At 54.1% G+C, this 27,183-nt stretch overlaps 14 protein-coding genes and 2 non-coding genes across 16 annotated transcripts; 7 read left to right on the top strand and 9 right to left on the bottom strand.

Moving 5' to 3' along the window:
* Positions 1–35: 35 nt before the first annotated feature.
* Positions 36–1,604, bottom strand: OGAPODRAFT_36956 (uncharacterized protein; the record flags this gene model as incomplete). Its single annotated transcript, XM_018355332.1, has 1 exon — positions 36–1,604. A coding segment is annotated over one exon (1,569 nt), but the record flags the coding sequence as incomplete, so codon positions are not given.
* Positions 1,605–2,418: 814 nt separating this feature from the next.
* On the bottom strand, positions 2,419–4,692 carry OGAPODRAFT_96100 (uncharacterized protein). Its single transcript, XM_018357879.1, has 3 exons — positions 4,514–4,692; positions 3,782–4,482; positions 2,419–3,611 (listed from the first exon to the last, which is right to left on the bottom strand). The coding sequence occupies exons 1-3, from the start codon at positions 4,548–4,550 to the stop codon at positions 2,454–2,456; spliced, it is 1,896 nt and encodes a 631-aa protein (XP_018208979.1). The 5' UTR covers positions 4,551–4,692; the 3' UTR covers positions 2,419–2,453.
* Positions 4,693–4,963: 271 nt separating this feature from the next.
* Positions 4,964–5,988, top strand: OGAPODRAFT_14987 (uncharacterized protein; the record flags this gene model as incomplete). Its single annotated transcript, XM_018353443.1, has 2 exons — positions 4,964–5,212; positions 5,359–5,988. 2 exons carry the CDS (start codon positions 4,964–4,966, stop codon positions 5,986–5,988), a joined length of 879 nt encoding a protein of 292 aa, XP_018208978.1.
* A 58-nt stretch (positions 5,989–6,046) lies between these two features.
* OGAPODRAFT_103717 (uncharacterized protein) lies at positions 6,047–6,495 on the bottom strand (the record flags this gene model as incomplete). Its single annotated transcript, XM_018353199.1, has 1 exon — positions 6,047–6,495. A coding segment is annotated over one exon (449 nt), but the record flags the coding sequence as incomplete, so codon positions are not given.
* A 143-nt stretch (positions 6,496–6,638) lies between these two features.
* Positions 6,639–8,264, top strand: OGAPODRAFT_52178 (uncharacterized protein; the record flags this gene model as incomplete). Its single annotated transcript, XM_018355728.1, has 1 exon — positions 6,639–8,264. One exon carries the CDS (start codon positions 6,639–6,641, stop codon positions 8,262–8,264), a length of 1,626 nt encoding a protein of 541 aa, XP_018208976.1.
* An 8-nt stretch (positions 8,265–8,272) lies between these two features.
* On the bottom strand, positions 8,273–9,558 carry OGAPODRAFT_103715 (uncharacterized protein; the record flags this gene model as incomplete). The annotated part of the gene is made up of 1 exon (XM_018353198.1): positions 8,273–9,558. The coding sequence occupies exon 1, from the start codon at positions 9,371–9,373 to the stop codon at positions 8,273–8,275; it is 1,101 nt and encodes a 366-aa protein (XP_018208975.1). The 5' UTR covers positions 9,374–9,558.
* A 23-nt stretch (positions 9,559–9,581) lies between these two features.
* Positions 9,582–15,768, bottom strand: OGAPODRAFT_96096 (uncharacterized protein). The gene has a single exon (XM_018357878.1). The coding sequence runs from the start codon at positions 13,116–13,118 to the stop codon at positions 9,621–9,623; it is 3,498 nt and encodes a 1,165-aa protein (XP_018208973.1). The 5' UTR covers positions 13,119–15,768; the 3' UTR covers positions 9,582–9,620.
* OGAPODRAFT_52270 (uncharacterized protein) lies at positions 14,201–15,739 on the bottom strand (the record flags this gene model as incomplete). The annotated part of the gene is made up of 1 exon (XM_018355730.1): positions 14,201–15,739. One exon carries the CDS (start codon positions 15,737–15,739, stop codon positions 14,201–14,203), a length of 1,539 nt encoding a protein of 512 aa, XP_018208974.1.
* Positions 15,769–16,125: 357 nt separating the features above from the next.
* OGAPODRAFT_t70 lies at positions 16,126–16,198 on the top strand. Its single transcript has one exon. It is a non-coding gene; the product is annotated as a tRNA-Ala (tRNA).
* Positions 16,199–16,316: 118 nt separating this feature from the next.
* On the top strand, positions 16,317–18,631 carry OGAPODRAFT_17558 (uncharacterized protein). Its single transcript, XM_018355198.1, has one exon. The coding sequence runs from the start codon at positions 16,340–16,342 to the stop codon at positions 17,999–18,001; it is 1,662 nt and encodes a 553-aa protein (XP_018208971.1). The 5' UTR covers positions 16,317–16,339; the 3' UTR covers positions 18,002–18,631.
* On the bottom strand, positions 18,065–18,626 carry OGAPODRAFT_96092 (uncharacterized protein; the record flags this gene model as incomplete). Its single annotated transcript, XM_018357877.1, has 2 exons — positions 18,065–18,083; positions 18,121–18,626. 2 exons carry the CDS (start codon positions 18,624–18,626, stop codon positions 18,065–18,067), a joined length of 525 nt encoding a protein of 174 aa, XP_018208972.1.
* A 52-nt stretch (positions 18,632–18,683) lies between the features above and the next one.
* OGAPODRAFT_17557 (uncharacterized protein) lies at positions 18,684–20,197 on the top strand (the record flags this gene model as incomplete). Its single annotated transcript, XM_018355197.1, has 1 exon — positions 18,684–20,197. A coding segment is annotated over one exon (1,490 nt), but the record flags the coding sequence as incomplete, so codon positions are not given.
* Positions 20,198–20,234: 37 nt separating this feature from the next.
* OGAPODRAFT_96090 (uncharacterized protein) lies at positions 20,235–21,206 on the top strand (the record flags this gene model as incomplete). The annotated part of the gene is made up of 1 exon (XM_018357876.1): positions 20,235–21,206. The coding sequence occupies one exon, from the start codon at positions 20,235–20,237 to the stop codon at positions 21,204–21,206; it is 972 nt and encodes a 323-aa protein (XP_018208969.1).
* A 56-nt stretch (positions 21,207–21,262) lies between these two features.
* On the bottom strand, positions 21,263–22,597 carry OGAPODRAFT_83869 (uncharacterized protein; the record flags this gene model as incomplete). Its single annotated transcript, XM_018356741.1, has 1 exon — positions 21,263–22,597. One exon carries the CDS (start codon positions 22,595–22,597, stop codon positions 21,263–21,265), a length of 1,335 nt encoding a protein of 444 aa, XP_018208968.1.
* Positions 22,598–22,944: 347 nt separating this feature from the next.
* On the bottom strand, positions 22,945–23,017 carry OGAPODRAFT_t69. The gene has a single exon. It is a non-coding gene; the product is annotated as a tRNA-Ala (tRNA).
* Positions 23,018–25,432: 2,415 nt separating this feature from the next.
* OGAPODRAFT_103693 (uncharacterized protein) lies at positions 25,433–27,164 on the top strand (the record flags this gene model as incomplete). Its single annotated transcript, XM_018353197.1, has 1 exon — positions 25,433–27,164. The coding sequence occupies one exon, from the start codon at positions 25,433–25,435 to the stop codon at positions 27,104–27,106; it is 1,674 nt and encodes a 557-aa protein (XP_018208967.1). The 3' UTR covers positions 27,107–27,164.
* Between the last annotated feature and the right edge of the window lie 19 nt (positions 27,165–27,183).

Genomic DNA, 27,183 nt, shown 5'->3' with positions numbered 1-27,183 from the left:
CTCTATACGCATTACCAAAAGCCACCCTTCTTGAACCACTTGCCCTTCGCTTCGCTGATCTCGGCCTTTATGTCGGCAAGCTCCTTCGTGACCGACGCGAGTTGTTCCTCCAACAACCGATTTTCCTCCATAACCTCGAGATTTCTTTCCATGGTCTTTTGGATTTCCATATTCATGTTATTGGAAATCTCGCCGGTAAAGTCGACGTTCGTGTCGTTTTGGTTCTCCAGCCTTTGAAGCCTCTCTGTTAGTTCGTCGATCTGTTCCTGAAGTTGCCTATTTTCGTCCTGCAAATGAGCAATTTCCATTTTTCCTTGCACCATTTCGTTGGCAATTTCTACGTGCTCCCGATTAAGGGTAGCATATGCTGCCTCGATATTCCTTATGTCTCGCAAAAGCTGGCCATTTCTTGTCTTGAGCTGTGAAATTTCGGTTTCCATCTCGCCTTCAAGCTTGTGGATTTCGAGAAACTCTGCCTCGTATCTTTTAAGATTCACAGGGAGGATGTTGATGGCCATTGAGTCGGCCACAAAATCTTCAAGTTTGTACGTATCAATGGAGATTTCTCTGTTTGAATAGCCATCTGCCAGCGTTCTTCGTGCGTTATCGTCACCGCTGTTGTCAACGTAGTAGAAAAATAATTTGTCTTTCAAAAATGGTAGCAAGTCATCGAAACTCAATTCCAGCAGCTCTTTTTGGTTTTTCATCATCAGGTTGATAGCAAATTTGAGAAGGGACTCAATACCTTCGGCAATGACAATATCGTATATGCGCAACACCATTTCCAATGGGAACTTGTAGCCAAATACTGTCAAAAACCATTGGGTGGCATACATCGAGGACCTCACACCTTCTCGTTTTAAATGCAAATACAGTTCAGGCAGCTTGTCTTCCATGAGTCTGTCAAACTGGTACAGTTTCAAGTGGAGTCCAGGCATTTGAGGCACAAAGAGCTGCTTGAAGTCGTATGTGTTCATGAGTTTCACTAGCATGCAGAATGCCTCACTGGCTTCCATGTTCATGAGTAAAGGAACCGTGATAAATGCCATTCCCTGAGTATAGCCCACCTCCTTGTCATATATGCTGTACACCTTAATGATCTCGTACAGGTCGACAATTTTCGTTCTGACAGCGCTATTAGTCACAAAACTCGTTCTTGCCAAATCTCTCTTGATCAGTTTCTGGTACTGACTCTCACAATTGCGGTTGGCACGGAAGAATTCCTCCAGTTCCATTGACTTAGAATTGCAGATCACCTGCCACACCATTCCGCGGAGCTCTCGCGGTATTCCTTTCGTGATATTGGCAATTAGCTCCTCTGATTTGTTTTCAAGAACAGAACTATAATCATTAATCACTTCGGACCAAAATTCCCAGTCTATTCTCTTTACTAGCTCGTCGTCGTTAGTGTACTCAATTCCTGTCTTGATTTCGTTGAAGGTTCTCTTGATCCCGTTAGCACCTTGACTCAGCAGCTCGCGATCTTTGGTGGACTGCGATTTGAGGTCCTCAACATTCTCCCAGTATCGTGAAAATGCCAAACTTTGATTCCGGGGGCCGGCAAGCTCGCTCATAACTTCGTTAAAGTTATCATTGGAATCCTCTGGGCCCTTTATGTTGAACGCAAACCATTTCCTCAGCGTCTTCACTGGCCTCTTCATTGAATAGTCCGAATCCTGTCTCTCCTCCCCATTCTGTTCTTGTGGAATGTTGTCGTCAGAGGCTATCACAACAGGCTCTTCATCGCGATGCCCAGGTTCCTGAAGCTCGCGAGGAGGAAGCTCTGGAGCTGCCGGTTTGCCCTCTGCAACAGACTTCTCGGTTGTAACCTCTGGGGATAAGCTGCCGGCTTCTGCTATCAAAGCGGAATTCTGTGGATCATCTTTGACCGAACTATCTGTTTTTTCCATTGTGACGGATTTAGCTGTGGACATACTAGTTTGGTCATTTTCAGTGGGCGCAGGCAGATATTCCTCCAACTCGTCTTCTCTGTCTTCAACAGGAGCAACTTCAGGCTCAACATCGGCATCCTTGGTCTCATTGCTCGAATGAGTGACACCAGAAGCGTCGTTGAACTTGTCGTGAGACTCGGCCTCTGAGTCTTGCTTTGAATCAGCCGCAGACTCGCCATCATTCTGCCTACCACTCTCTTCCGGTCCCGCATCTTCCAACTCGGTCTCAGCATTGAGTTCCTGGGACTCTTGCGATTCTTTTGTCTCATTATCCTCTTCTTGGGGACGCTCAAAAGTGGCGGTTTCGATTTCGTTTGTAGGATTTCCGGTGCCCTCGCTGCCCGACATCTTTTGCTTTCTGTTCTTCTTGCGTGCCATGGGAAGCAGAAGTCAAGCTCCAAATAAATTGACAAGAAAACACCTACTTATTTATTTATCTATTTACACTAAAGAGTGGTGCACGGGTTTCGTGTCTCATTCAAAAATCAATTCATATGTAACTTACCTAGTCCCGTCCTCAACCATGATAATTGCGTCCATGTCGTTGTAGATCTCACTTACAGGAATATCTGGCGCTAGAAATTCCAAACCTTCACTGGAGGAAAGCACCGGATGCTCGTCAAAAAAGAAGAGCGGATCGTCTTCGGAAGCAGAAGAGTCTGAGGAAAGAAAGTCGTCGAAATTGTCAAAATCTGGGGAATCGCATGAGTCGAAGCTGAGCGAGTAAACATCATCGCTAGACAAAGATACAGAGCGGCTCTCAACGGCTTTGACTACGCCACTTCGAATCCCAGACTCGGCAAGCATGGTCTCCATCTTGGGTACGTCGCAATTGGGGAAATGACATCGGATAAGGTTCCTATCTTCCAGATGTTCGATGACAGTCACGCCTATGATCTCCTTCAAACGTTTGATGTCGTTCAATATCAGCATGCGGTACTGGAACTCGTTCACAAGATAGGCGTTTTCAAACTCCTGCATAATCTCGTCGTCCAAGAGGAATTTCTTAGGCAGTGCGCGCTCGTGGCACTTGAGACTAAACTCGACAACACAGCCCTCCACCTCACTCTCGGCTCTGGCAAGTTGCATGTTGTGCTCAACAAAGTGCTGGTTGACGTTCTGCGAGCCGTTGGAGTCTCTTCCCATCAGCTTGCTTTGCAGCTCGTGGCCCTTGAGAAACGAGGCACGGAGTCCCTGCGAAAGATTCTGTGCTGCCTGTGACGTTAAGGTCTGGCCGTAGGTGGAATACATTCTCGCATTGTGACGGGCGAAATTGGAATATAGTGAAGAAGGCGCATAGTTGCACCCGGCTCGGAATGTAACTCTAAAAGGCTGCACCTGATATACAATGTTTCTGGTGACAGACGACACAGAGGATCTTGAGACCGCACGGAAATGTACTGGCACTCTGCGTGAGGTGGAATAATAGCGCTGAGAACCGGCAAAAGCGCCAAACTGGACGCCGCGAGCTCTGCGGTTGGCCAGAGGATGACTCTTTGTCGGAATTCGAACCGGCACGCGTTCGAGCTGTAATTCCAGCTGTCGTTGCCGCTGTTTGGCGACCAGCTGCTCGGCAACGTCATCGAGCGCCTGGCGGATGTTCCGCGCAGACCTTCGAGTAGCCGAGATCAGCTCTCTTATCTTGTTTGCAACCATAAGCTGGAATGTTTTTCGCCACTCGGATTTTGCGCTACATAAATACAGCACTATGCAGCGCCACAGATGTGGCTGGTAAAGATTAGCCAAGCGGCCCCCCCCACAATTTAGATTGATAACCTATCTAAAATACATTATTTAAGACAAGCACATATTGCTTTGAAGATTTGCACAGCGATTTTTTGGTTCTGCGGGGTGTTGAGTTGCTCAAACATAGACTGCTGGTGGGCATTTGGCTGCTGGTACTGCGGTTGTTGTTGATACTGCGGTTGCTGCTGGTACGGCTGTCCTCCTTGCAATTGGACGTGGTCGTCGTCTGGAACGTTCTGGTGCTCATTCATGGCGCCAATGCCGTTTGGATTGATGTCGCTCCAAGAGGCCGGAATTCGAGCGCCAGCCAGCTCAATGATCAAAACACCGGTGTTTTTTGGGTTAATGTAATTTTTCAGGCCGGCCTCGTTGCAAAGTTGCTCGACAGCAGGCTTCAGCTTGGCTATGCCGTTTTTGGAGTGTAGCCCTTTGCCGACAATACACTCCAGATGGTGCTCATTTCTGCTGATACCGTTGATGATACGTTGTTTAAGGATATACTGGGCTTCTCTCACATACAAACCGTGCAGGTCGATGTCGTTGCAGTCAGAGTCCAGGTTGTTCTCCTTAAACACGTACTCTGCGGCCTGCCGGTTATAGTTTTCAGCTTCTTGGGCATACTTCTTGGCCTTTTCCGAGAACTCCTTTGCGGCAGCTCCGTTTCCCTGCTTGTACGCGCGCTGCGACTCGCTCGAGAAGTGCTGTTTCTGCTGGTATGCTCTGTCGGCCTTCTGTCTTAGGATCTCGTACTGCTTGTCGGTAGCATGGTTGTAGTCCTTCTCGTCTGGGTGTTAGTATGGAAGGGGCCTACATACTCGAAAGGAACGCTCCACGGCTCATAACCTCGGTCATCGGGCTTGTTATGATTCTGTGCTGCCGTTCCTGGATTTTAATTTGGGGTGTAACATCGACGCGACGACAGGGTTGTGTACCCTTTTTTGGTATCACGTGCAGAGCTGTCTGCTGTGTTTTTTTTCACCACTCTTCAAATTTTTCAAAAAAAATATTCTCATCCAACTACACAATGGCTGCTCCGTATGTTGATAGCTGACGAGCAAGGATCTGGACGGTTCTTGTTGTGACATGACACTCACGCCTCCGGCGTGGTCTTGAGATTATTACAAGCGATGCGGCAGGCCCGCACTCCTCGTACTTATCTCACTGTCAAACGCCCTGTAATCCGGTACCGGATACAGCTGACACCCTGTTCATGTCCTCGGACGTGGTACTGCTGCGTATCGCGCAAAGCGATTGCAGCTAAAATGATGCCAAAGAGAGCCAGGCTTTACCTCCTCTCTCTGGAGACATTACAGGCTGGGAATGTTCTTTGGGGACAGTTCCTGGCGGGGAATGTGGCAGAGATTGCGTTTCACACGTGCAACCTCCAGAGGCCTTACTCTGGATTCCCGCTACTAACCTTTAGAATTGCTAAACCAGAATCTCAAATCAAGAAGTCCAAGCAGGCTGCCAAGACTGCTGAGCAGGTCGCTGCCGAGAAGAAGGCAAGAAAGGCCGTATGTATAAGCTTTGAGACTTCCCATCAGCTGATGAAAACCTTTATTGAAACGGCTAGCTTAGGCAATGAAGCTTGTTAGTTAACCATCTTTCGGGACTGATTTGGGAAGTCGAAATTTTTTTCCATTCTTACTAACTTTTTTAGGCCAACAAGGAAAAAAGAGCCGCTATCTTCAAGAGAACCGAGGCTTACACCAAGGAATACGCCGACGCCGAGAGAGCTCTGATTGCTGCCAAGAGAGAGGCCAAGGCTAACGGCTCGTACTACGTCGAGGCCGAGCCAAAGCTTGTCTTTGTCGTCAGAATCAAGGGTATTAACAAGATTGCTCCAAAGCCAAGAAAGGTGTTGCAATTGCTGAGATTGACCCAAATCAACGCCGGTGTGTTCGTCAAGGTCACCAAGGCCACTTCCGAGCTCATCAAGCTGGTCGAGCCATACGTTGCTTACGGTTACCCATCGCTCTCCACCATCAGACACCTCATCTACAAGAGAGGTTACGGTAAGGTCAACAAGCAAAGAATTCCTCTCTCCGACAACGCCATCATTGAGGCTTCGCTCGGAAAATACGGTATCATCTCCATTGAGGACCTGATTCACGAGATCTACACCGTTGGTCCAAACTTCAAGCAGGCCAACAACTTCCTGTGGCCATTCAAGCTGTCCAACCCATCTGGCGGCTGGGGTGTCAGAAGAAAGTTCCAGCACTTCATCCAGGGTGGATCTACTGGTAACAGAGAGCACTACATCAACGACCTGGTTAAGAAGATGAACTAGGCGGATTGTGTACCCATAATAATACGACGGATTAAAATATCATCTATGTCTTTTTTTTTTATTTTTTTTGGCACACCCAGTCGTTCAAGCCGTATCTGTTTCTAAGAATCTCAATCGCGTAGAATTGCAGTCTCACCACAAATATAGTTCCGTGCTGGTCGTATTCCTTTGAGGCGTCCGATCGAAGCAGCGTGCCGAAGTTGTAGTCCTGCACCTTGTTCTCGAACTTCTTGAGAAAGTTTCTCCAGCGAGCCTTGCCGGCAGCAGACTTCATGTCGTCCTCGCTCACCTTCGCAACGCCCTCGGGGGACCCAAACTCCGGGAAGTCTTTTAGCACTTCCTCGACGATCTCGTCGTCGTACTTGGTCAGCTTGAGCTTGCTGCCGGGAATCGACTGCAGCAGGTTCCAGTACGTTTCCATCTGCTGGACGGCCTTGACGGCAAACTGCTTCTCGATATCCTCGAGGTTGTCTGCTGTTTCTGCATCAAAGGTGTTGAGCGACATGCTGGGGAGATTAAATTATTTTTTTTTTATTTTTCTGCCAATATCTGTGTAAATCACTAGAATCTCAAATTGGTAGCACCTCAGCAGAACAGATCACCAAATGCGCTATATAAGACCGACACGTTGGCTTTGCTAGCCCAAAACAATGGATCCAGAGAAAAGCATCAGTGTCGTCGAGCTCGAGCAGCAAGAGACCTCCACCAGCTGGCTGCGCCGCACACTAGCCACGTTCAAACCCGCCACCGTGACCAACGGTGTCGACGTGCCCCTGAAACACCAGCTCGGCTCGTTCCAAATGCAGATGATCTCGCTGGGCGGGTCTATCGGCACGGGCCTGTTCCTGGGCTCCGCCCAATCGCTCAGAGACGGTGGCCCCGGCGGCATCCTGATCTGCTACTCGCTCATCTCGGTCATGGTGTTCTGCATGGTGCACTCTCTGGCCGAGCTTGCGTGCAACTTCCCTGTCCCCGGGGCGTTCTCTTACTACGCCACCACCTTCATCGACCCAAGCTGGGGGTTTGCCATCAGCTGGAACTACGTGATGCAGTGGCTGGTGCTGCTGCCGCTCGAGCTCAGCGCGGCGTCCATCACGTTCAAGTTCTGGGACGGGTTCCCAATCGGCGACGGCTACCTGATCACGGCGTTTTTCGTCATGATGATCCTGATCAACATGCTGCCGGTGAGGATTTACGGCCTTGCGGAGGTGCTGTTTTCGGTGACTAAAATCGCAGCTATTTTGGGCTTTCTGGTCACGGGACTTGTAATCCTGTTCGGCGGAGTGCCCCATCACGCAGCCATTCTCGACCGGTACTGGAAAGATCCCGGACCGTTCACTCCAGCAGGCTTCAAGGGCATTGTGGCCGTGTTTGTCACCGCGGCCTTCAGCTTTAGTGGCACAGAGCTGTGTGGCCTGTGTGCAGCAGAAACACCAAACCCGATCAAGTCGATCCCCAAGGCGTCCAAACAGGTGTTCTGGCGGATTTTGTTCTTCTACATCAGCTCTCTCACGCTGGTGGGGCTGCTGGTGCCATACAACGAGCCGCGACTCATGGCTCTCAGCAAACGAAGCGCCAACAGCTCGCCGTTCGTGATTGCAATCCGCAACGCTGGCATTCCTGTGCTCCCGTCGATCATGAACGTGGCGATTCTGATTTCCATCCTGTCGGTGGGGAACTCGGCGATCTACGCCACCTCGCGCACGCTGGTGTCGTTGGCCAAGGCGGGAATGGCGCCGCGGTGCTTTGGCTTTGTCGACCAGGGGGGCCGGCCAATGGTGGCCATCGGCGTGACGCTGGCGTTCGGGTGTCTGAGCTACGTGTCTCTGGTCGGCAACGGCGCACAGGTGCTGTTTTCGTGGCTGCTAGCGCTGTCCGGGCTCAGCTCGCTGCTTACGTGGTGCTCGATCGGGTTCTCGCTGGTCCGCTTCCGCAGCGGCCTTGCCGCGCACGGGCAGAGTGCACGTGACCTGTGCTACGTGTCGCGCACCGGTCTGTGGGGTGCGTACGTGTGCTTTGGTTTTGGCGTGTTGGTGCTGGTGGCGCAGCTGTGGATCGCTGTGCTGCCCGTCGAGGGCGCTGCGAGCGTGGAAAAGTTCTTCAAGGTGTATCTGGGGGCGTTTGTAGTTGCGCTTTTTTTCGCCGCGCACAAGCTGTACGTGTACGTGACCACGGGCGAGCTGGGCTTTGGCGTGGACCCGGCGCAGATGGACGTGTTTACGGGACGTCTTGTCGCAGAAGGCGGCAAGAAAAACGGCTCAGAAAGTAGCATTTAATACAGAATCTAGTGTTTGTCCTCGTGCGGCACAAATTGCACCGACACGGTCTTGAGGTTTTCGTGGTTGAACTTGAGCTGTTTTTTCAGGCTCTCGCCGATGTGGCTCATCTGCTCGAGGGTGAGGTGGTTGGTGTAGTCCTTCTGGTTGGCCGTGACGTCGACGATCACGTTGAGGTTGGTGCCCGAGGGCAGCACGGACAGTTTTTTCACCTTGAGGTTGCTGTTTTCGCGGGCAAGCTGTGCGTCGGTGAGCTCGCGCAGGCTCTGGTAGCGCGGGTCCGACGATGGCAGCGCCTTGTCGATGAGCTCCTTGAACGACTGGAACAGCCCCGAAATGCCCACCTTCATCACCAGCACCGACACGATGAGGCCGCCCACGGAATCCAGCCAGTAGATGTTGAGGAAGTAGCCCGAGGAGATGGTGAGCACCGCCACAACAGACGTGAGCGAGTCGACACGATGGTGCCACGCGTTGGCGATCAGCACTTTTGAGTTGAGCCGCGCGCCGACGTTGCGGGTTGCGCGGAACAGCCACTCCTTGACGGCGATGGACGCCAGCGCCAGCCACGCGGCGTTGATGTCTGCTGTCTGGACGGCCTGCGCCGCAGCGTCGTGCACGTGCCCTGCGTCGTGCGTGTGGCTGTGGGAGTGGGAGTGGACGGGCAAGTACGACAGCGCGTCCATGACGCTGTGCGGCAAGACGGGCGTCAAGATGTCAATGAGCGAGCTCCAGCCGATCTGGAACCCCGCGTACAGCAGAATGGCCGACACGAAGAAGGAACCAAGCGTCTCCACCTTGCCGAACCCAAACGGATACTGCTCGCTCGGGGTCCTGTTGCTGTACTTGACGGTGGACAGCGTGAGCACGTCGGAAACAAGGTCGCCGACGGCGTGCACGGCGTCGGCAATGAGCGCCTGCGAGTGGAAATAGAGCCCGCCCGCAAACTTGGAGATAGCCATGGTGACGTTAACTCCGAGTCCTATCCAGGTGATCTTGACGCCCTCGTTGGCCCAGTCCTTGGTGTCGTAGAGCTTCGAGGCGTCGGCGCCGTGGGAGTGCACGTGCGGAGCCGCATGCGAGTGGGAGTGGCCGCCAAGATGCGACATCGGGAGGTGCGGGTTGAAAAAGTCCTTGACCTTGGACCAGCCCGACTGGGATGGAACTGGGGGTGTCGAGGGCGGGCTGCTCGAGTGCTGGTGCTCGTGGCAGACACGTGTGCTCGTGCTGAACGGCGCCCGGGCCCATATGGGCCGCAGGAGCACGGGGCGGTGGTGCGCGGCGAGCGAGACACGGGCGTACATGGGGTGGATGGATGTGCTGTGCTTAATCGGATTTGCTACAATTTTTAATTTTTCACCGGGACTCGGGCGCAGCTGCATCGACGCGTCGATCGGCGCGCAGCAGCTCGGCCACTTTGGCGCGCAGCACGCGGCGGTCCTCCTCGAAGTTGACGCGACAGCCCTCCATGCGGCGCAGCGCGTGGCGGATCCCCGCCAGGTCGTTCTCCAGAAGGTCCGAGATACTCAGCTTGAATGTGTAGCAGTTGCGCAGAATCCACAGGATATTGCGGTACTCCGGCGGGAGCACGGTCAGCTGCGAGTTGGACCAGTAGACAAACTCCACCAGCTGCGCCAGCGTCGGCTTTCTTTCCACCTGGTCCAGATGGTAGCGCGTCGACTTGAACCGCATGTCCACGTCGCAGATCGGACACAGGAAGCCGCTGATTTCTGCCTCGTCCTCGTCGCGCAGCCCGAGACACCCGAAATGGAACCACTGCTCGCACGCCTCGCACTCGATCATGATGCCGTTCTCGTGACGCATGCGGCACACGCAGTAGCTGGAGCCGTCGGGCGGCTCGGCAAATACCTGCTCGTCGAACCGCTGCCACTCCTCAAAGTAGCTGCGTAGTTTTTTCACCTTGGTAAGCCCGAAATACAGCACCAGCTGCTCGTACCACACGTCCACCTGGTGCTCGTAGAACTGCAGCGTCTGGTGCTCGGCCGTCAGCGCAGGGTACCGCGCGACCTTGTGCGTAATTTCCTGGAGCAGCGGCCGCGAGGGCTGGAAGCTGGCGTCGAAGTAGCGCAGGTTCGAGTCGATCATGCGCAGCAGCTCGTCCGGTTGCGCGAGCTCGCCGAACCGCAGCTGTACCGTGTGTGCGATCTGCTCCAGCTGTGCGTACAGAGCCGCGTACTCGTCAAGAGCCGCCACCGTGCTCTGTCGAACGGCCGTGTTGAGGGGCAGCTGTTCGTATTTGTCGTACAGCATCTGCAACTTGTGCACGTCGTCGCTGTTTGCCGCCAGCTCCTCGTTGGCCCGCACCGCCTGCTCGTAAACCGTGTGCAGTTTTTCAAACAGCTCCTTGTCGCCCACGGCGGCCAGCTCGTAGCCCTCCGCCAACAGCGCCCCGACCGCGTCTGTGTCGCTGGAGTAGTGGTCCAGCTCGTCCAGTTTCTTCAGCCATCCGTTGCGCTTGAGAATGCGGTCCAGAAGCATAAACGAGTTCAGCTTCACTCCGAACGAGCTGCCCAGAATGTGCAGGTTCTCGAGCTCTTTCTCGTCCGGGCGGGCCAGCACCTGCTCCACCATCTCGTTGTACTTGATGATCTCGGTCGAGTACTCCAGCAGCTGGTCCATTTCCGGCGTCGAGATCGGCAGCTGCGGGATCTCCTTGATCAGCTTTTCCAGGTCCTCCAGCTCGTTCCAGTTTTTTCTGTCCGAGTGGTAGTCCACTTTTCGCTGACGCATTCTGGTCGATATCTTGAATTGCAGAAACTTGGTCGCCCGAGCGGCCCATTCCTCCGTCTGCTGGTAATACTCTCTGAGCAGCCGGTACGTCTCGTAAGCCTCTGTGTCTTGCAAAGACAGCTTATCGGGACTGTGGAAAATCGATTCTCCTTCCTGGAGCAGCGGCTTGAGGAGCTTCGTGGACGGCTTGTCGTAGCCTTCGATCACCTCGTGGTACTTGTGCAGCCACTCTGCGCCCGTCACGAGTTTGGTCTTGAGTAGCTTCTGGGCCGTGCGCAGAGCGTCGTCCGAAACCTGCACACAGAATTCCACCTTGAGATCGTGCTTCTCCGGGTTGTACTTGTCCAGAAACCTGGCCACCGACATCGATAGCGACTCCGACGGCTTCTTGCGGTCATACACCACCACGTACGAAGGAAACGCCTCGACGAGATCGGCCTCTGTCACCACAGCGGTACCCGTGGAGGACTCTTTGAAATGGTAGCCCCGGATATTTTCTCGCTGCTCCATCTCCTTGTCGATCAAGACTTCCAGCACCGGGTCCAGCGCCCTTAGCGTGTCGCGGTCGTCGCAATTGGTAGCCACGTTCACAAGTAATTTGAAGGTGGAAAATGCAGGAATGATGAGCTGTTTTCGCATCCAGTCCACGCTGGCCACCGCGCTCTGCAACCAGCATCGGCTGGCAAAATTCACACTCTCGCAAACACTCGTGCCCAGCGACACACAGAGCGAGTAGACCTGTGGGTATTTGATGACCAGCTCGCCCGGACACTGTACCGTGGCAAAAACGTCTATTTGCTGACTCTTGAGCTCTGCCGGGGATATAAGGAAAGTGTCGTCAAAACAGTCACCCTCGTCAACAAAGTGTCTGAACGGCTCGTGCTTGAGTTGCGCGCGGTTGACTCTTTTCTCCCGTAGCAGTTTCTCGAATTTTTCTCGTTGGCTCACGGGCACAAAATACCACAACCTAGGTGCTCCCGAATGGTGGTAGTTGATTTTCTGCAGAAAATGGTCCTCGAGACTCCAGTTCTCAAAGCTGTACTTTGACGCCACCCGCAGCTTCGGATTGATCAAATTCGTTTCTTCGTTCAGATACTGCAGCAAGGAGCCCTCGCAGACGCTCAAAAATCGGAGGTTCCACCCCGTCGGGTGCACGTCGAGATCCGGCGTATGGGTAGCATAAAAGGCGTCGAAATCCGAGTTCCAGAAGCCCTGCTCTGTTCCCAGACTGTCGTCCTCGCACAGCTGGTCGAACTGGCGAAGATCGACCATGTCCTGGATTTTTGCGTCATCGTCGTCCACAGGTGCGTCACTCCACTGATAAAAGTCGTAGGACGGAAGAGCGTGTTCGTCTGGAACCGTGAGTCCTTGTTTGTGGCGCGTGGACTTGTCGAACAGCGGCTGGAATCCAAGCTGAAGGAGCTGGTCACGTTTTCGCACGAGTCGGGTTCCGGGGTTCGATATGGTGTTGTGATTCTTGGTTTGCTTCTTAACGGCCAGTTTGGCTCTGATTTCGATGGAGGGTTTTTTTTCGGGCAAAACTACCTTTATGGCACCGTATTGGACGCCTTGGTCGCGTAGAGACTCGATGTAAGACATAGGATCGTGCACTTGGTCGGAAGAAGGCGCAAAAACAGGAATACTCTCCGCCAGTTGGGGTTGCGGTCCACACTGAACATCGTCCAGTCTGTACGACGGGTGCGTGCGACCTCTGTGGCGGCTTGTCTTGGGCATTCCGACGCTCTCAGCCGGCCGCAAGGCGTTTCTGAGCGGCAAACCGTCCTCCTTCTTCAGTCCTAGTAGCATTCTCTTATGGTCCTGTCCATATTGCTCGTCGGCAGAACGCTTCAAAGAAGGCAGCGAGTCAACAAAAGACGTGTTCGGCGTGGCAGGAAGAGGCTTAAGCACATCAGGAATGGACTGGGTGAGAGTGGACAGAGATGGGAGGGTGATTTTAGCGTCGGCAGACTCGGCCTCTGAGATGTCTGTGTTAAGTGGAGGGAGCGAGAAGTCGTCTGTCAGTGACGACAGCGACGGCAGCTTCATGCGTGGGTGCATCTGCTGGCCAACATGCGGGGCCGCGACAGGAGACTCCTCAATCATTAAATGGAGAGAATAAATTATAGCTAAAAAAATTCATGGCTGAAAAATAACCTACCCATCTCCCTGCAGCCCCGTAGACCTGACAATCGGGGCCTTTTGGCGGTGAAAGGAGCCAGGTTATTGGCCGGTCCGATTCTGTAGGGGCATGGGCCAAATTTGATGAGGCTTTTTCGGAGATTGGTCGTCAGACCACCAGGGAACACTAAAAAAGGAGCGCTGGACGCAACACACTATTGGCTACAAAAACAGGGTCCAGTGGGGTCGGGAACGCGAGCTTCGTAGTCCGTACCTCAACAAGAACGAAAGTAGATGAGCTATGATTCTTTTTTTGAATCAGAACAATATTTAGTCGGGTCCCAGCCGTTTTAGCAGTGCGGAAAATAGTTGTGATTATTTTATGACATCCGAATCTCAGAGTATTTTCCAAAAACTACTGAAAGATAGATCGATCCCCGGCAATGAGCCCGAGGCTTACAAGCTACTGCAGGCCTCCTACGAGACCAAAAAGCTGGTTTTGCAGATGAATCAGTCGGCCGATCCTGCAGAGATACAAGATCTACTTGCCAAGATCACAGAAAGCGAGATAGATGGCACAGTTAATATTTTCACGCCGCTGCACATCAACTACGGCAAGAACCTCAAGATAGGCAAAAATGTATTCATCAACTTTGACTGCGTGTTTCTGGACTTGGGCGGCATCACCATCGAAGACGGCGTGCTGATCGCACCCAAGGTCAATCTGTTGTCGGAAGGCCACCCGGTGGAACCTGCAATAAGATCCTCGTTGCTGGTGGGTCCTATTCATATCAAGAAAAATGCATGGGTCGGCGCAAACGCAACGATACTGTCGGGTGTCACTGTTGGCGAGAATTCTGTGGTGGCTGCGGGCGCGGTAGTTACGCAGGACGTTCCAGATAACACGGTGGTGGGTGGGATACCAGCGAAAGTCCTCCGCAAGCTATAGGCGATTCATCGTCCCGAGTCCATGAGAAACCGGCAGATACGTGGTTTTTCGCCGCAGCTGGCCATAGGATAGTTTGTTATAGTTATTCCGTGGGTATGTGTAAGGACAATGTTGGTGGTCAGACTGGGATAGGAAGTAGGGCGTGGCTCCGCACAGGCCGCAGGCTCGCGCTGCCGGGGATCATGATCTCCTGGAAACTAGCCTGATCGAGCAGCGCCTCCTGGAAGCTGGACTGCTCTTTCATGCCCTCCTCGATGGACCTCTTGATGAGAGTGTCCCAGTCGGTGGTGAGCACGTAGTAGCACTCTGCAAGCGACACAAAGCATAGCGCACACATCATGCCGATCCAGAGGCCAATGAGTCCCAGATGCAGGTGGAACCCGCAAGCAAACGCGATCGGCAGAGCAAAAACATAGTAGCTCACGAGGTTGAGCCAGCCACTAATGTACTGGCGGCCCTGGCCACGCAGGACGCCGCCGCTGACACAGGCAATGGCGTCATTCACCTGGTAGGCGGCCCCGATGATTAGGACCTTGCTGGCAAGCTCGACGACCTCGGGGTCGCTCGAAAAGCACGAAACCACTAGTTTGCGGTAGCGCACGAGCACGATGGCGTTGACCGCGCCAAAGAGCACAGACATCCACGTGGCCGCGTGCGCAGACTTAACGGCGGCGTCCTTGGAAGCCGACCCGATGAACCAGGCCACTCTGGTCGACGCGGCCACGGATATCGCAAGCGGGATCTGGTAGATGGTCGAGCCAGTGGTGGTCATGATGGACTGCGACGCTAGAGCGGCAGTGCCGAACTTGGAAGATGCAAAGGTGATGATCTCGAACGCGAGCCACTCGGCCTCGATCATGATCACGCCGGGGCCTGCGAGTTGCAAAGTACGGCTCCAGTTGCGGAACACGTCGCGCGAAAAGCCGCACCAGCACTGGTAGCCGTTGACAAACGCCGCGTAGCAGAAGAGCATCGATGCCATGCACCAGTTGGTGATCACGACGGCGGTGGGGGCCCCCAGAAACCCGATACCGTACGTCTCATTCCAAACCAGCTGGTAGTTTAGAAAGATGTTGAGCGGCGCGCACAGCACAAGCACAAGCGTCGACGCATGGAAAATACCCTGCGCTTGGAGATACTGTTTCAACACCTCGAAGACAATGTAGCCAGGCACGCCGTACAGCAGCCGTTTCAGGTACGACGACGCGAGGTCGCTCAGCCGCTCGTCCTGGATGATTTTCAGCAGCAGCGGGCGTGATCCCCAATGCAGAAACCCGTACATCGGCACGTACAGCAGCAGCAGCAGCACCAGACACCGCAGGCTATGCATGCCCACGGCCCTGTAGTCTTTTCTGCCGTACGCCTGCGGACACAGTGTCGACAGCGACGACGCGATTCCCTGGATTATAGCGTATGCAGAGACGTTGCAGAGCAGGTTCGACAGCGACACGGCAGCCAATTCTTGCGAGCCGAGGTTGCCCACGCTGAAAACAGACGCAACTGTGAGCGAGAACTGGAGCAAGAACGTGATCACCAGCGGGACCGCACTCACCGCCAACAGGCCAAGCTCCTGCAACGTAGACGTCTCGACCTCCAGGATGATGCCTGTGTCGGTCGTCTTGGTGGGAATGAGGTTGAGAGGGTTGAGTTGCGACATGGACGACTTCATCGACGCCCTTCGGCCCTGCACGTAGTGTTCCTCGTTGATCGAGCCGTACTGGTGGAACGACTCGTCTGCCAGCAGCGATAGGTCGTCGTCGTCTGCGTAGGAGCGGGTGGAGGGCCGCCTGGCCGCCCTGACAGAGTTCATAGGGGATAAATATTTGTTTACAAAATAGGGTTTTTTTTAGAGAAAAAGCAGGGCTAGGGGTTTTTGAGGCGGTGCGCGAATTAGATAAAACGAGATGGCGCAGAATATACTAAAGGCGCCCTGCACACCACAGAGTATGTGCGGAAGCCATTTTGGGGGCTATTTTCTCCAGATCGTGGCAGCTGTGATAGTGCGTCATCATGGCGGCAGGGTACGCCAAAACAGAAGATCTTGGGCGTGTGGCGTAGTTGGTAGCGCGTCTGCCTTGCAAGCAGAAGGTCATCGGTTCGACTCCGGTCTCGTCCATTGTTGTTGTTTTTTTATCCAGCGTTTTTGCTGACCAGGCGAAATCCCGCCATTGGCTGCGGGAGATCATCCCACGCGGGGGTGACCCCACCTCGACTCAGAAATATATCAGGCTCGGGTTTTTTTTTAGCATCGATACGTATGTGGAGAACCTCCTATAGAGCATTTACCACAGGCAAAAAGCCGCTGCCACGGCTGTCCCGTACGCTGGCGTCGTCTGCTAAGCAATTCCCACGCAGATCTCTCGGCGCCGCATTTGTGGCCGGTCTAGGAGCTGCCCTCGTGTGCAGACAGCAGCTCTCCAGCGAGTCGCCTGCCCTGCCAAAGCGCATCGTGCCCGTTGACGAGTTCGTCAAGCACAACCGGCCCGACGACTGCTGGGTGGCCATCCGTGGCCAGGTCTACGACATGACAGAGTTCCTGCCCCAGCATCCAGGCGGCCAGTCTCCTATCATTCGGTACTCGGGCCACGATGCCACCGAGCTGTTCGAGCAGCTCCATCCCAAGGGCACTATCGAGAAAAATCTCCCGAAAGACAAGCATCTCGGGCAGCTGGACGGGCCTGCGCCGACGCTGGAAGTGGCCGAGGACGAGTTTGAGGAAGAGCGGCTCGAAAACGTGGCCAACATGCCAAACGTCAATGAGGTGATGAATCTGCACGATTTCGAGTACATTGCGAAAAAAATCCTCCCCAAAGGTGCGTGGGCGTACTACTCGTCCGGCGCAGACGACGAGGTGAGCATGAGAGAAAACCACTATGCGTACCAGCGCATTTATTTCCGGCCCCGCGTCCTGGTGGACGTGAGCAAGGTGGACACCAGCACGACGCTGCTGGGCACGCCGACGAGCGTGCCTTTTTACGTGAGCGCGACGGCGCTCGCGAAGCTCGGCCACCCGGACGGTGAGTGCTCCATTGCGCGCGGCGCGGGCAAGGAGGGCGTGATCCAGATGATTTCGACCCTGGCGTCGAACTCGCTCGAGGAGATCGCTGCGGCGCGCGTCCCTGGCGCCACGCAGTGGTTTCAGCTGTACGTGAACGAGGACCGCAACGTGGCGTTTGAGATGGTGAAGAAGGCCGAAAGACTCGGCATCAAGGCCATTTTCGTCACCGTGGACGCTCCGAGCCTCGGCAACAGAGAAAAGGACGCACGGGTGAAATTCGAGGGCGAGTCGGACGTGCAGAAGAGCAACGAAGTCGTGCGGAGCCAGGGCGCCTCGCGGGCGCTGTCCTCGTTCATCGACACGCGGCTCACGTGGGACGACGTGATCAAAATCAAGCAGAGCACCAAACTGCCGGTGCTGATCAAGGGCGTGCAACGGCTCGAGGACGTGGTGCGGGCCGTGGACGACGGCTTCGACGGGGTGGTGCTGTCGAACCACGGCGGGCGGCAGCTGGACACGGCGCCACCGCCCGTGGAGCTGCTTGCCGAGGTGGTGCCCGAGCTGAGGCGGCGCAACAAGCTGCGGCCGGACTTCGAGATCTTCATCGACGGCGGCGTGCGTCGCGGCACAGACATCCTCAAAGCGCTGGCCCTGGGCGGCCAGAACGTTCGTGTGGGCGTGGGTCTGGGCCGGCCGTTCCTGTACGCCAATTCGGCGTACGGCGAAAACGGTGTCCGCAAGGCCATCCAGCTGCTCAAGGACGAGCTCGAGATGGACATGCGGCTGCTGGGCGTGCGCAACCTGCGCGAGCTCGACGAGACGTTTGTCGACACAAGACGCCTGATCGGCCGCGACGCGCCGGACGAGCTGTACAACCAGCTGTACAGCCCGCTCAAGACGGTCAAATTTAGAAACGAATAGAATCTCATATGTTGAGCTCTGTTTTCTCAAACTGGTGTAGTGCGTCGACCAGCCGCTGTGTTTTCAGCCAGTAGTGTCTTTTCTGGCTCTCTGCGGCCGCCAGTTCGGCGCTGAGCGACTGGTGCAGCCGTTCGAGCTTGGCGTGGTACTGTTCCAGCTGCGCTGCGCACTGTTCGAGCGCTGCTGCCGGCAGCGCCGTCGTGTCGATCTGCGGCCTCGCCGTGTACGTGCGCACAAGCTGCTGGTGCAGCTGTGCAATCTTGCGCTCTATTTTGGGACACTGCCCGCGCGAACGGGGCGGCGATGCGCTTCGGTACGACACAAGGTCTGCTCTGAGCGGATCGGCCGCGACAGGCTGCTTGTGGTGTCTCTCGTGCTCGTACAGCTCGTCGACGGCGGCAAACTCGCTGCTGCAGCGGAGACACGCAAACGGCGTCTTGCAGTGGAGCACCAGGTGGCTCAGCAGCGCAGAGGGCGAGTCGCACTGCCGGCCGCACAGGTTCCAGCGGCACCGCTGCCCGTGAGCGGCGTGTATCGCCACGTGCACACACATCTCTGCCGGCGCGCTAAACACGGCGTCGCAGTCTGTCCATTGGCAAAAAAAACGGGCTCTATCGGTGGACATGGGTGGGTGGATGTGAATCAAGAAAAATTTGTCGAAAATAAATAAAAAATCGATTAATTATGTCGTCGCTCCAGCTCAGGATTTTGCACACGCTGGGCGAGAAGCAGCAGATCGCCAACACGGCGGCGGAGTTTGCAGACGTCGACACGGCGGCCATGCAGGCGGCACTGATGTCGCTCGCGGCCAGAAACATGGTGGAATACAAGACCCACGAAAGCGACAAGTGGACGTTGACGGCGGAGGCCAAGGACATCGTTGCGCACGGCTCACACGAGTACCGGCTGCTCCAGAAGGTGACGGATGCGCTCGACGGACTCAAGATCTCGGACGTTGACAGCGTGATGGGCAGCAACGGGAAGGTGGCCCAGGGCAGGGCGTTCAAGAACGGCTGGATTGCCAAGGAGGGCGACAAGCTGGTCGCCAAGGTCGCTGCGGGCAGCCAGGTGCAGGACGCGACCGCGGAGCAGCTCAAGGAGATCGAGAAGACCGGCACTCTGGCCAACAAGAAGGACCTGGCGGAGCTGAAAAAGAGAAAGCTGATCACGCAGTCCAAGGTGTTCACGTACAGCGTTTCGAAGGGCGCCGAGTTTGCTCTGGAAATCAAGCAGCTGGAAACCGACATCACCAGCGACATGGTTGTGAGCGGCTCGTGGAGCAAGGCGGAGTTCAAGCCGTACAATTTCGATTCGCAGGGCGTTATGCCGTCTGCTGGAGCGTTGCATCCGCTCAACAAGGTCAGAGAGGAGTTCCGACAGATCTTCTTCAGCATGGGTTTCTCGGAGATGCCTTCTAACCAATACGTTGAAAGCGGTTTCTGGAACTTTGATACGCTGTTTGTGCCGCAACAGCATCCTGCCAGAGATCTGCAGGATACATTCTATCTGAAAGACCCGGCTACCGCAAAAGAGCCACAGGACAAGGAGTACTGGGAAAACGTCAAGACGGTGCACCAGGATGGCGCGTACGGGTCGATCGGGTACAGATACCCGTGGAAGGGTGAGGAGTCGCTGCGGACTGTTCTGAGAACACATACCACGGCGATCTCGTCGCAGATGCTCAAGAAGCTGGCGGCCGATCCAAAGCCGACCCGACTATTCTCGATCGACAGGGTGTTCCGCAACGAGGCGGTCGACGCGACCCACCTGGCCGAGTTCCACCAGGTCGAAGGAGTCTTTGCCGACTACAATTTGACGCTTGGAGACCTGATCGGGTTCATGCAGCAGTTCTTCGACAAGATGGGTGTTCATGACCTCAGATTCAAGCCTACATACAACCCGTACACCGAGCCTTCGCTCGAGATCTACGCCTGGCACAACGGCCTGGGCAAATGGGTCGAGATTGGCAACTCCGGGATGTTCAGACCGGAGATGCTCGAGGCCATGGGTCTGCCAAAGGATATGAGAGTCCTGGGCTGGGGCTTGTCACTGGAGAGACCTACGATGATCAAATATGCCGTCAGCAACATTAGAGAGCTGTTGGGACACAAGGTTGATCTGGACTTTATTGAGAACAACCCTGCAGCCAGGCTTGATGAGGCTATTTTTTGAGTATATAATAATAAATCAAGATGATTTGAGTCAAATAAAAATAAAATAAATATTTTTATTCATGTCCGTTTTCTGCTCCCTGGGCATGTTTATCCTCGACGAGATCCATTTCGCCAACGGAACGTCCCTTTATAACGTTCTTGGTGGAGGCGGCGTCTTTGCCATGGTGGGATCGAGGATGGTTCTCGGAAGCCAGCAGAGCAGGCTCTGTGGTGGCATTATAGATATCGGCAGCGACTGTCCTGACGAAATATTGCGCGAGCTGCAGAGCTGGAATCTGGGCGCAGTCTTCCGCTACGACAATATGCGGCTATGCACGCGCGGATGGAACAAGTATGGGCTCAACGAATGGCGTGAGTTCAAATATATGACGCCCAAACGCAGGATCGAGGTGGCCGATTTGAAGCAGCACGAGCACTTGATCCGGTCGCGCTCGTTTCATTTGCTTTGTTCGCCTGGCTCTCTGCGTGACATGCTGGAGTCCATCATCTCTGCGCGTCCAGACAAGCCGCTAATTGTCTACGAGGCCATTCCTGACCGGTGTCGGCCAGAACATCTGGACGCCCTGAATGCCGCCCTTGAACACGTCGACGTGTTTTCCCCCAACGCTGCAGAAGCTGCTGCATTTTTTGGCGAGCCTGAGCCAACCGATAAAGAAAATTGCGAAAGGGTAGCACGCATGCACAAGGCCCGCGTGCTGCTGGTGCGTTGTGGCGCTTTGGGCTCGCTTCTGTGCGCCAATGGCCAAGTTAAGTGGTTTCCCGCATACCACGATGACCCTTCCCGAAGCGACTACAAGGTTGTGGACCCGACAGGCTGCGGTAACACGTTTGTGGGGGCTTTTGCTACGCAGCTAGCTCTGAGCGGCGACTTGGAGGAGGCGTGCATTTCCGCAACGGTAGCCAGCGGGTTGGCGATCGAGCAGTACGGACCGCCTCGACTGGAAGACGGTGACCGCTGGAATGGCACATCTTTTGAACAGCGGGTCCAAAACTACCGCAACCGCCTGGTAACTGCTGAGCAGCAGGCGTAGCTCCATTAATTATTTTATTACTAGAAACCTTCAATTAACCTTGCACAGAGCTTTGTTCAGGCAGCATACTTCTTCTCCAGGTCGGCAAACGCGCCGGCAATGGTGTTGGCAATGAAGTCGCAGTGCTCCTTGGTGAACGTGAACGCTGGGGCGATGGTCACGTGATCACCGACACAGACGAGCTCGGAGTTGTTGACGAGCTTGCTCTCGATGGTGCCTGTGACACCCATGATGGTCATGCCTCTTTCGAAACAGAAGTTGCCGAGCTGGGTGCCGACCTTCTCCTTTGGATCGAACGGCTCCTTGGTGGCCTTGTCCTTGACGGCCTCGACAGAGAGGAAGTTTCCTGCTCCGCGCACGTCGCCGGCGTACTTGGCGTCCTTGAGCTTGAGCTTGAGCTGTTCCTTGAGGTATGCGCCGTTGACTCTGACGTTCTCGATCAGGTTGTCTCTGTAGATCTTTTTCTGGACGGCCAAGCCGACTCTGCAGTTGAAGTCGTGCGAGTGGTAGGTCTGGGCGCCGAGAATGCTTCCAGAGCCCTCGGCAAAGACTTTTTTCACGCCTGGCGAGATCAGCAGGCCAGCAAGGGTGACGAAACCCGAGCCGATGGTCTTGCCGACCGAGCAGAGATCTGGTCCGCCGGAAGACAGACCGAATTCTGGCGACTTGTAGGTGAATGGGTAGCCGCATCTGCCCAGACCACACATGACCTCATCCAGCATGAATAGGGCACCATATTTGTGGCAGATCTCTCTGCAGCCGTCCAGGTAGCCCTTGGTTGGCACGGAGGTGCCGAAGGTGGAGCCGCCGACGGTCTCGATGATCATACCAGCGATCGTGCTAGGGTCGTTGTCGATGAAAGTCTGCTCCAGCTCGTCCAGCAGCTCCTTGGTGTATTCCTCCTCGGTCTGGCCTGGCTTCTGGTTTCTGTAAGGGTACACCGGAGACACCTTTGGGGTCTTGGACTCGTCGATCAGAATGTCAGCAAACTGGTATTTTCTGGACCCGTCGCCGATGGCCAGCGTTCCGGTGGTGAAGCCGTGGTAGGACTGTTTTCTGCTAATGAACTTGCATCTCTTGTAGTCCTTGAGCTCGTTGTGGTACTGCTTGATGATCTTCATGGCGTTCTCGTTGGCCTCGCTGCCCGAGCTGGTCCACAGAGCAGACGCGAAATCGCCGCCCGACTTGTCGCAAAGGAACTTTCCAAGGTCTTCGGCAGCGTAGTTGGCGTAGTAGGCACCAAAAGTGTAAACGGACTCCTTGGCAAATTGGCCCATGGCCTCAGTGATTTCTGGGTCCTGATGAGGAAGCGAGTTGACGGCTGCTCCTGAGATGGCGTCGAACAGCACCTTCTGCTCCTTGGTGTGCGGGTTTTCCAGCACGAGGTACATGCCGTCGCCCTTGGCACCGACACAGAGCAGGCCCTTGTCGTTGATTTGTTTTTGGAACACGTAGGAGGTTTCTTTGTTGTCAACAGTCATTGCGGATAAGGGACGCAGTGAGAGGTATTTATAAGGGTGCTAGCGGTAGTCGCATCCCGTTGATAAGTCGGCAATTGCCGAATCGGGAAGTCTAGCGCGGACGCTTATCGCGACACGAATTGGGAAGAAGGCGGCCGGGCGCGACACGCTGTTGAGAGTGTGCCAGATCGGGCTGGTGCCTACGTGAGCGGCGAACGGTGTGGATGTTGATGTTGATCTTTAAAAAGCGGGCTTTGGGAAGCAAAAAAATAAAAAAGTGGACGAGTTGGGAGTCGAACCCAAGACCTTTCGCATGCTAAGCGAACGCGCTACCAACTACGCCACACGCCCTAAACTACATAAAAACGGGAGACTGTAATTTATGAGGCTACTTAAGTCTACCTTCATATAGGTGGTGGCATATTTGATTTCTGTATTTAATTTGCATATATTTATTTTACCTAGATTTTAATATTAAGATGCTCTGACTTGGACTTACTGCTCTCTGCCACGAGTTGGCCGCTGGACAACCAATCACAACCCACAATCCTCTCGACCCAGTGTGCCGGTCCGTCTTTGTTGGCCTCAGCACTGAAATCGCTCTGGCCAATCATATTTGCGTCATTGTAAGCAACCAGCAGAAACGTAAATATGGGACCGCGAAAGCCTGCTAGCTCACTAATGACGTGCGTAAAAATGTTCCCACGCGCGAAAAGTGTCTAATTGAAAATTTTTTTTTTAATATTATCCAAACACTCTCCAACCGGTACTTGTTCCTCCCTTCACAGCTGTTTTCGGCGAATTTGCATTCAGTAGTGCCGGAGTGTTGCATAGTCCCTAATTAGCATGAGTCAGAAAAATACCCGTATCGCCATCGTCGCGGACGACAAGTGCAAGCCCAAAAAATGCAGACAAGAGTGCAGAAAGAGCTGTCCCGTGGTGAAGACGGGAAAGCTGTGTATCGAGGTGGCGCCAACCTCGAAGATTGCCTTTATTTCGGAGAATCTCTGTATCGGATGCGGTATCTGCGTGAAAAAGTGTCCCTTTGGAGCCATCAACATCATTAATTTACCAACCAACCTCGAAAAAGAGGTCACCCACAGATATTCGGCCAACTCTTTCAAATTGCATAGATTGCCTACACCAAGACCCGGACAGGTGCTTGGTCTGGTGGGCACCAACGGTATTGGAAAGTCCACCGCGCTGAAGATCCTTGCCGGAAAGGAAAAGCCCAATCTTGGAAGATACGACGATCCGCCCGACTGGGAGGACATTCTAAAACATTTCAGAGGATCAGAGCTGCAGAACTACCTGACAAAAGTTTTGGAAGACAACATCAAGGCCATTATCAAGCCCCAGTACGTGGATAACATTCCTCGTGCCATTAAAGGACCGCTTAACAAAGTCGGTGAACTAATCAAGGCCAAACTCGAAAGACAGGACGCTGCCAAACAAGTGGTCGACACGCTGGAACTGAAGGGAATCCTGAAACGAGAGGTCTCGAAGCTTTCAGGTGGAGAGCTCCAGAGATTTGCTATTGGAATGACCTGTGTCCAGGACGCCCAAGTGTACATGTTTGACGAGCCTTCGTCCTATTTGGACGTCAAACAGCGTCTGAACGCTGCCTTCATAATCAGATCGCTTCTTCAGCCAACTATCTACGTGATTGTCGTGGAGCACGATCTGTCTGTGCTGGATTATCTGTCCGATTTCGTTTGCATTCTCTACGGCGTTCCTTCCGTTTACGGTGTGGTGACCCTTCCGGCGTCTGTGAGGGAAGGTATCAACATTTTCCTTGACGGCCACATCCCAACGGAAAACATGAGGTTCAGAACCGAGTCGCTTCAATTCAGGCTTGCTGACGCGTCCGATAAAATGATTGTGGACCAGTCGCACTCGATGGAGTACCCAGAAATGACCAAGACGCAGGGAGATTTCAAACTGACCGTGGAGGCCGGCGAGTTCTCTGACAGCGAGATCATCGTGATGATGGGTGAGAACGGTACCGGAAAAACGACGCTGTGTAAGCTTCTTGCAGGAGCGATCTCGCCGGACGATGGCAGCAAGGCACCAAAGCTTAATGTTTCGATGAAACCGCAGAAGATCGCCCCGAAGTTCACCGGAACCGTGAGACAGCTGTTCTTGAAGAAGATCAGGGCCTCGTTCCTGCACCCGCAGTTCAATACCGACGTGGTGAAGCCGCTCAAAATCGAAGACATCATCGATCAGGAGGTGCAGCACCTGTCGGGAGGTGAGCTGCAAAGAGTCGCCATTGTCCTTGCGCTCGGCATGGACGCCGACATTTACCTTATTGACGAGCCGTCCGCTTACCTGGACTCGGAGCAGCGTATTATTTGCTCCAAGGTGATCAGAAGATTCATCATCCACTCGAAGAAAACCGCTTTTATCGTCGAGCACGACTTCATCATGGCCACATACATGGCCGACAAGGTGATGGTGTTCGAGGGTGTGCCGTCGAAGTCTGCCACGGCAAGAAAGGCCGAGTCGCTGCTGACTGGTTGCAACCGGTTCCTCAAGAACCTTAACGTCACTTTCAGAAGAGATCCTAACTCGTTCAGACCGAGAATCAACAAGCTGGACTCCCAGATGGACAAGGAGCAAAAACTGAGTGGCAACTATTTCTTCTTGGAGAATACCGAGTTGTAAGTAGGGAGCATATTTATTTGGCTAGTAATAAAGTGTATAGAGTCGAAAAAGTTACTCATTTACGGAAAATTTTGAAATCTTTTAGAAATTATTTTTCCAATGAGTCTTGAAGACAAAGTCGAGAAATTGAATTTGGAGGCGCAGCCAGCCGCAAAAGCTGGTCAGGAAACTGTTCTTGGTCCCGACGGCCAGCCTCTGTCAAAGAAGGCGCTCAAGAAGCTTGAGAAGGAGCGCGAGAAGGAGAGAAAAAAGGCAGAGACCGCTGCTCGGATTGCGCAGGAACAGGCCGCCAAGGCTGCCGCCGACGCCGCCAGCGATACTGCAAAGGACAATTACGGCAAGCTGCCTTTGATGCAGTCGAACCGCAAGACGGGCATCCCTCGAATTCAGTTCAAAACTCTTACCCCTCAGGACGACGGCAAGGAGGTGGTTTTCAGAGCTAGAGTGCACAATTCCAGACAGCAGGGCGCCACCATGAGTTTTTTCCTGTTCAGACAGCAGGACGAGCTGATCCAGGGTCTGATCAAGGCCAATGGCGACTCTGTGTCGAAGCAGATGGTGAAATGGGCGGCCTCGCTCAGTCTCGAGTCGATTGTTCTTGTCCACGGTGTGGTTAAGAAGGTGGACGAGCTGGTGAAAAGCGCCACGATCCAGGATGTAGAGATCTCGATCTGTAAGATCTACACCATCTCGGAAACGCCAGCACAGCTGCCGCTGCTGATCGAGGACGCCTCGCGTTCCGACGCCGAAGCCGAGGCCTCGGGGCTTCCTGTGGTCAACCTTGACACCAGGCTGGACTCCCGTGTGATCGACCTGAGAACGGTCACAAACCAGGCCATTTTTCGGTTGCAATCTGGCATCTGCCAGCTGTTCAAGGAGTTTTTGCTCAAGAGGAATTTTGTCGAGACGCACACTCCAAAGCTGATTGCTGCTGCCTCAGAGGGTGGAGCCAACGTTTTCAAGGTCGACTACTTCAAAGGCAGCGCGTTCTTGGCGCAGTCACCACAGTTCTACAAGCAGCAGCTGATTGCTGCGGATTTTGAGCGGGTATTTGAGATTGCTCCCGTCTTCAGAGCAGAAAACTCCAACACGCACCGTCACATGACCGAGTTTGTGGGCCTGGACCTGGAAATGACGATCGAGGAGGACTACCACGAGGCCGTCGACTTGCTGTCGGAGCTGTTTGTGTTTATTTTCAGCGAGCTCAAGACCAGATACGCCAAGGAGATCGCCACGGTGAGAAGACAGTTCCCGGTCGAGGAGTTCAAGCTGCCTAAGGACGGCAAGATGGTGAAATTGCACTACAAAGAAGGCATCCAGATGCTGAGAGACGCCGGCAGAGAGCTCGGCGACTACGACGACCTCAGCACCGAAAACGAAAAGCTACTCGGCAAGCTGGTGAGAGAAAAATACGACACAGACTTCTACATCCTCGACAAGTTCCCGCTTGCCGTGAGACCTTTCTATACCATGCCAGACCCTGAGGACAGCAACTACTCGAACTCGTACGACTTCTTTATGCGCGGCGAGGAGATCTTGTCGGGCGCGCAGCGGATCCACGACCCAGTCCTGCTTGCCGAGAGAATCAAGGCCCACGACGTGGACACCACTACACCTGGTCTGTCGGACTATATCGAGGCGTTCACGTACGGCTGTGCTCCACACGCGGGCGGAGGAATTGGCCTGGAGAGAGTGTTGATGTTTTTCCTGGATCTCAAGAACATCAGAAGAGCCAGTCTGTTCCCAAGAGACCCAAAGAGACTGAGACCCTGATCGGACACAACACCCGTACACCAGATACGATATAGTGCAAAATAATTCAAAAAAAGAGAATCCCTAGAGTAGTGTTT

This window comes from Ogataea polymorpha, assembly GCF_001664045.1.
Source record: "Ogataea polymorpha strain NCYC 495 leu1.1 chromosome Unknown OGAPOscaffold_7, whole genome shotgun sequence".
Taxonomy (NCBI): domain Eukaryota; kingdom Fungi; phylum Ascomycota; class Pichiomycetes; order Pichiales; family Pichiaceae; genus Ogataea; species Ogataea polymorpha.
Note: the sequence above shows the minus strand (reverse complement) of the source record. Positions and strands in the feature narration are given on the sequence as shown.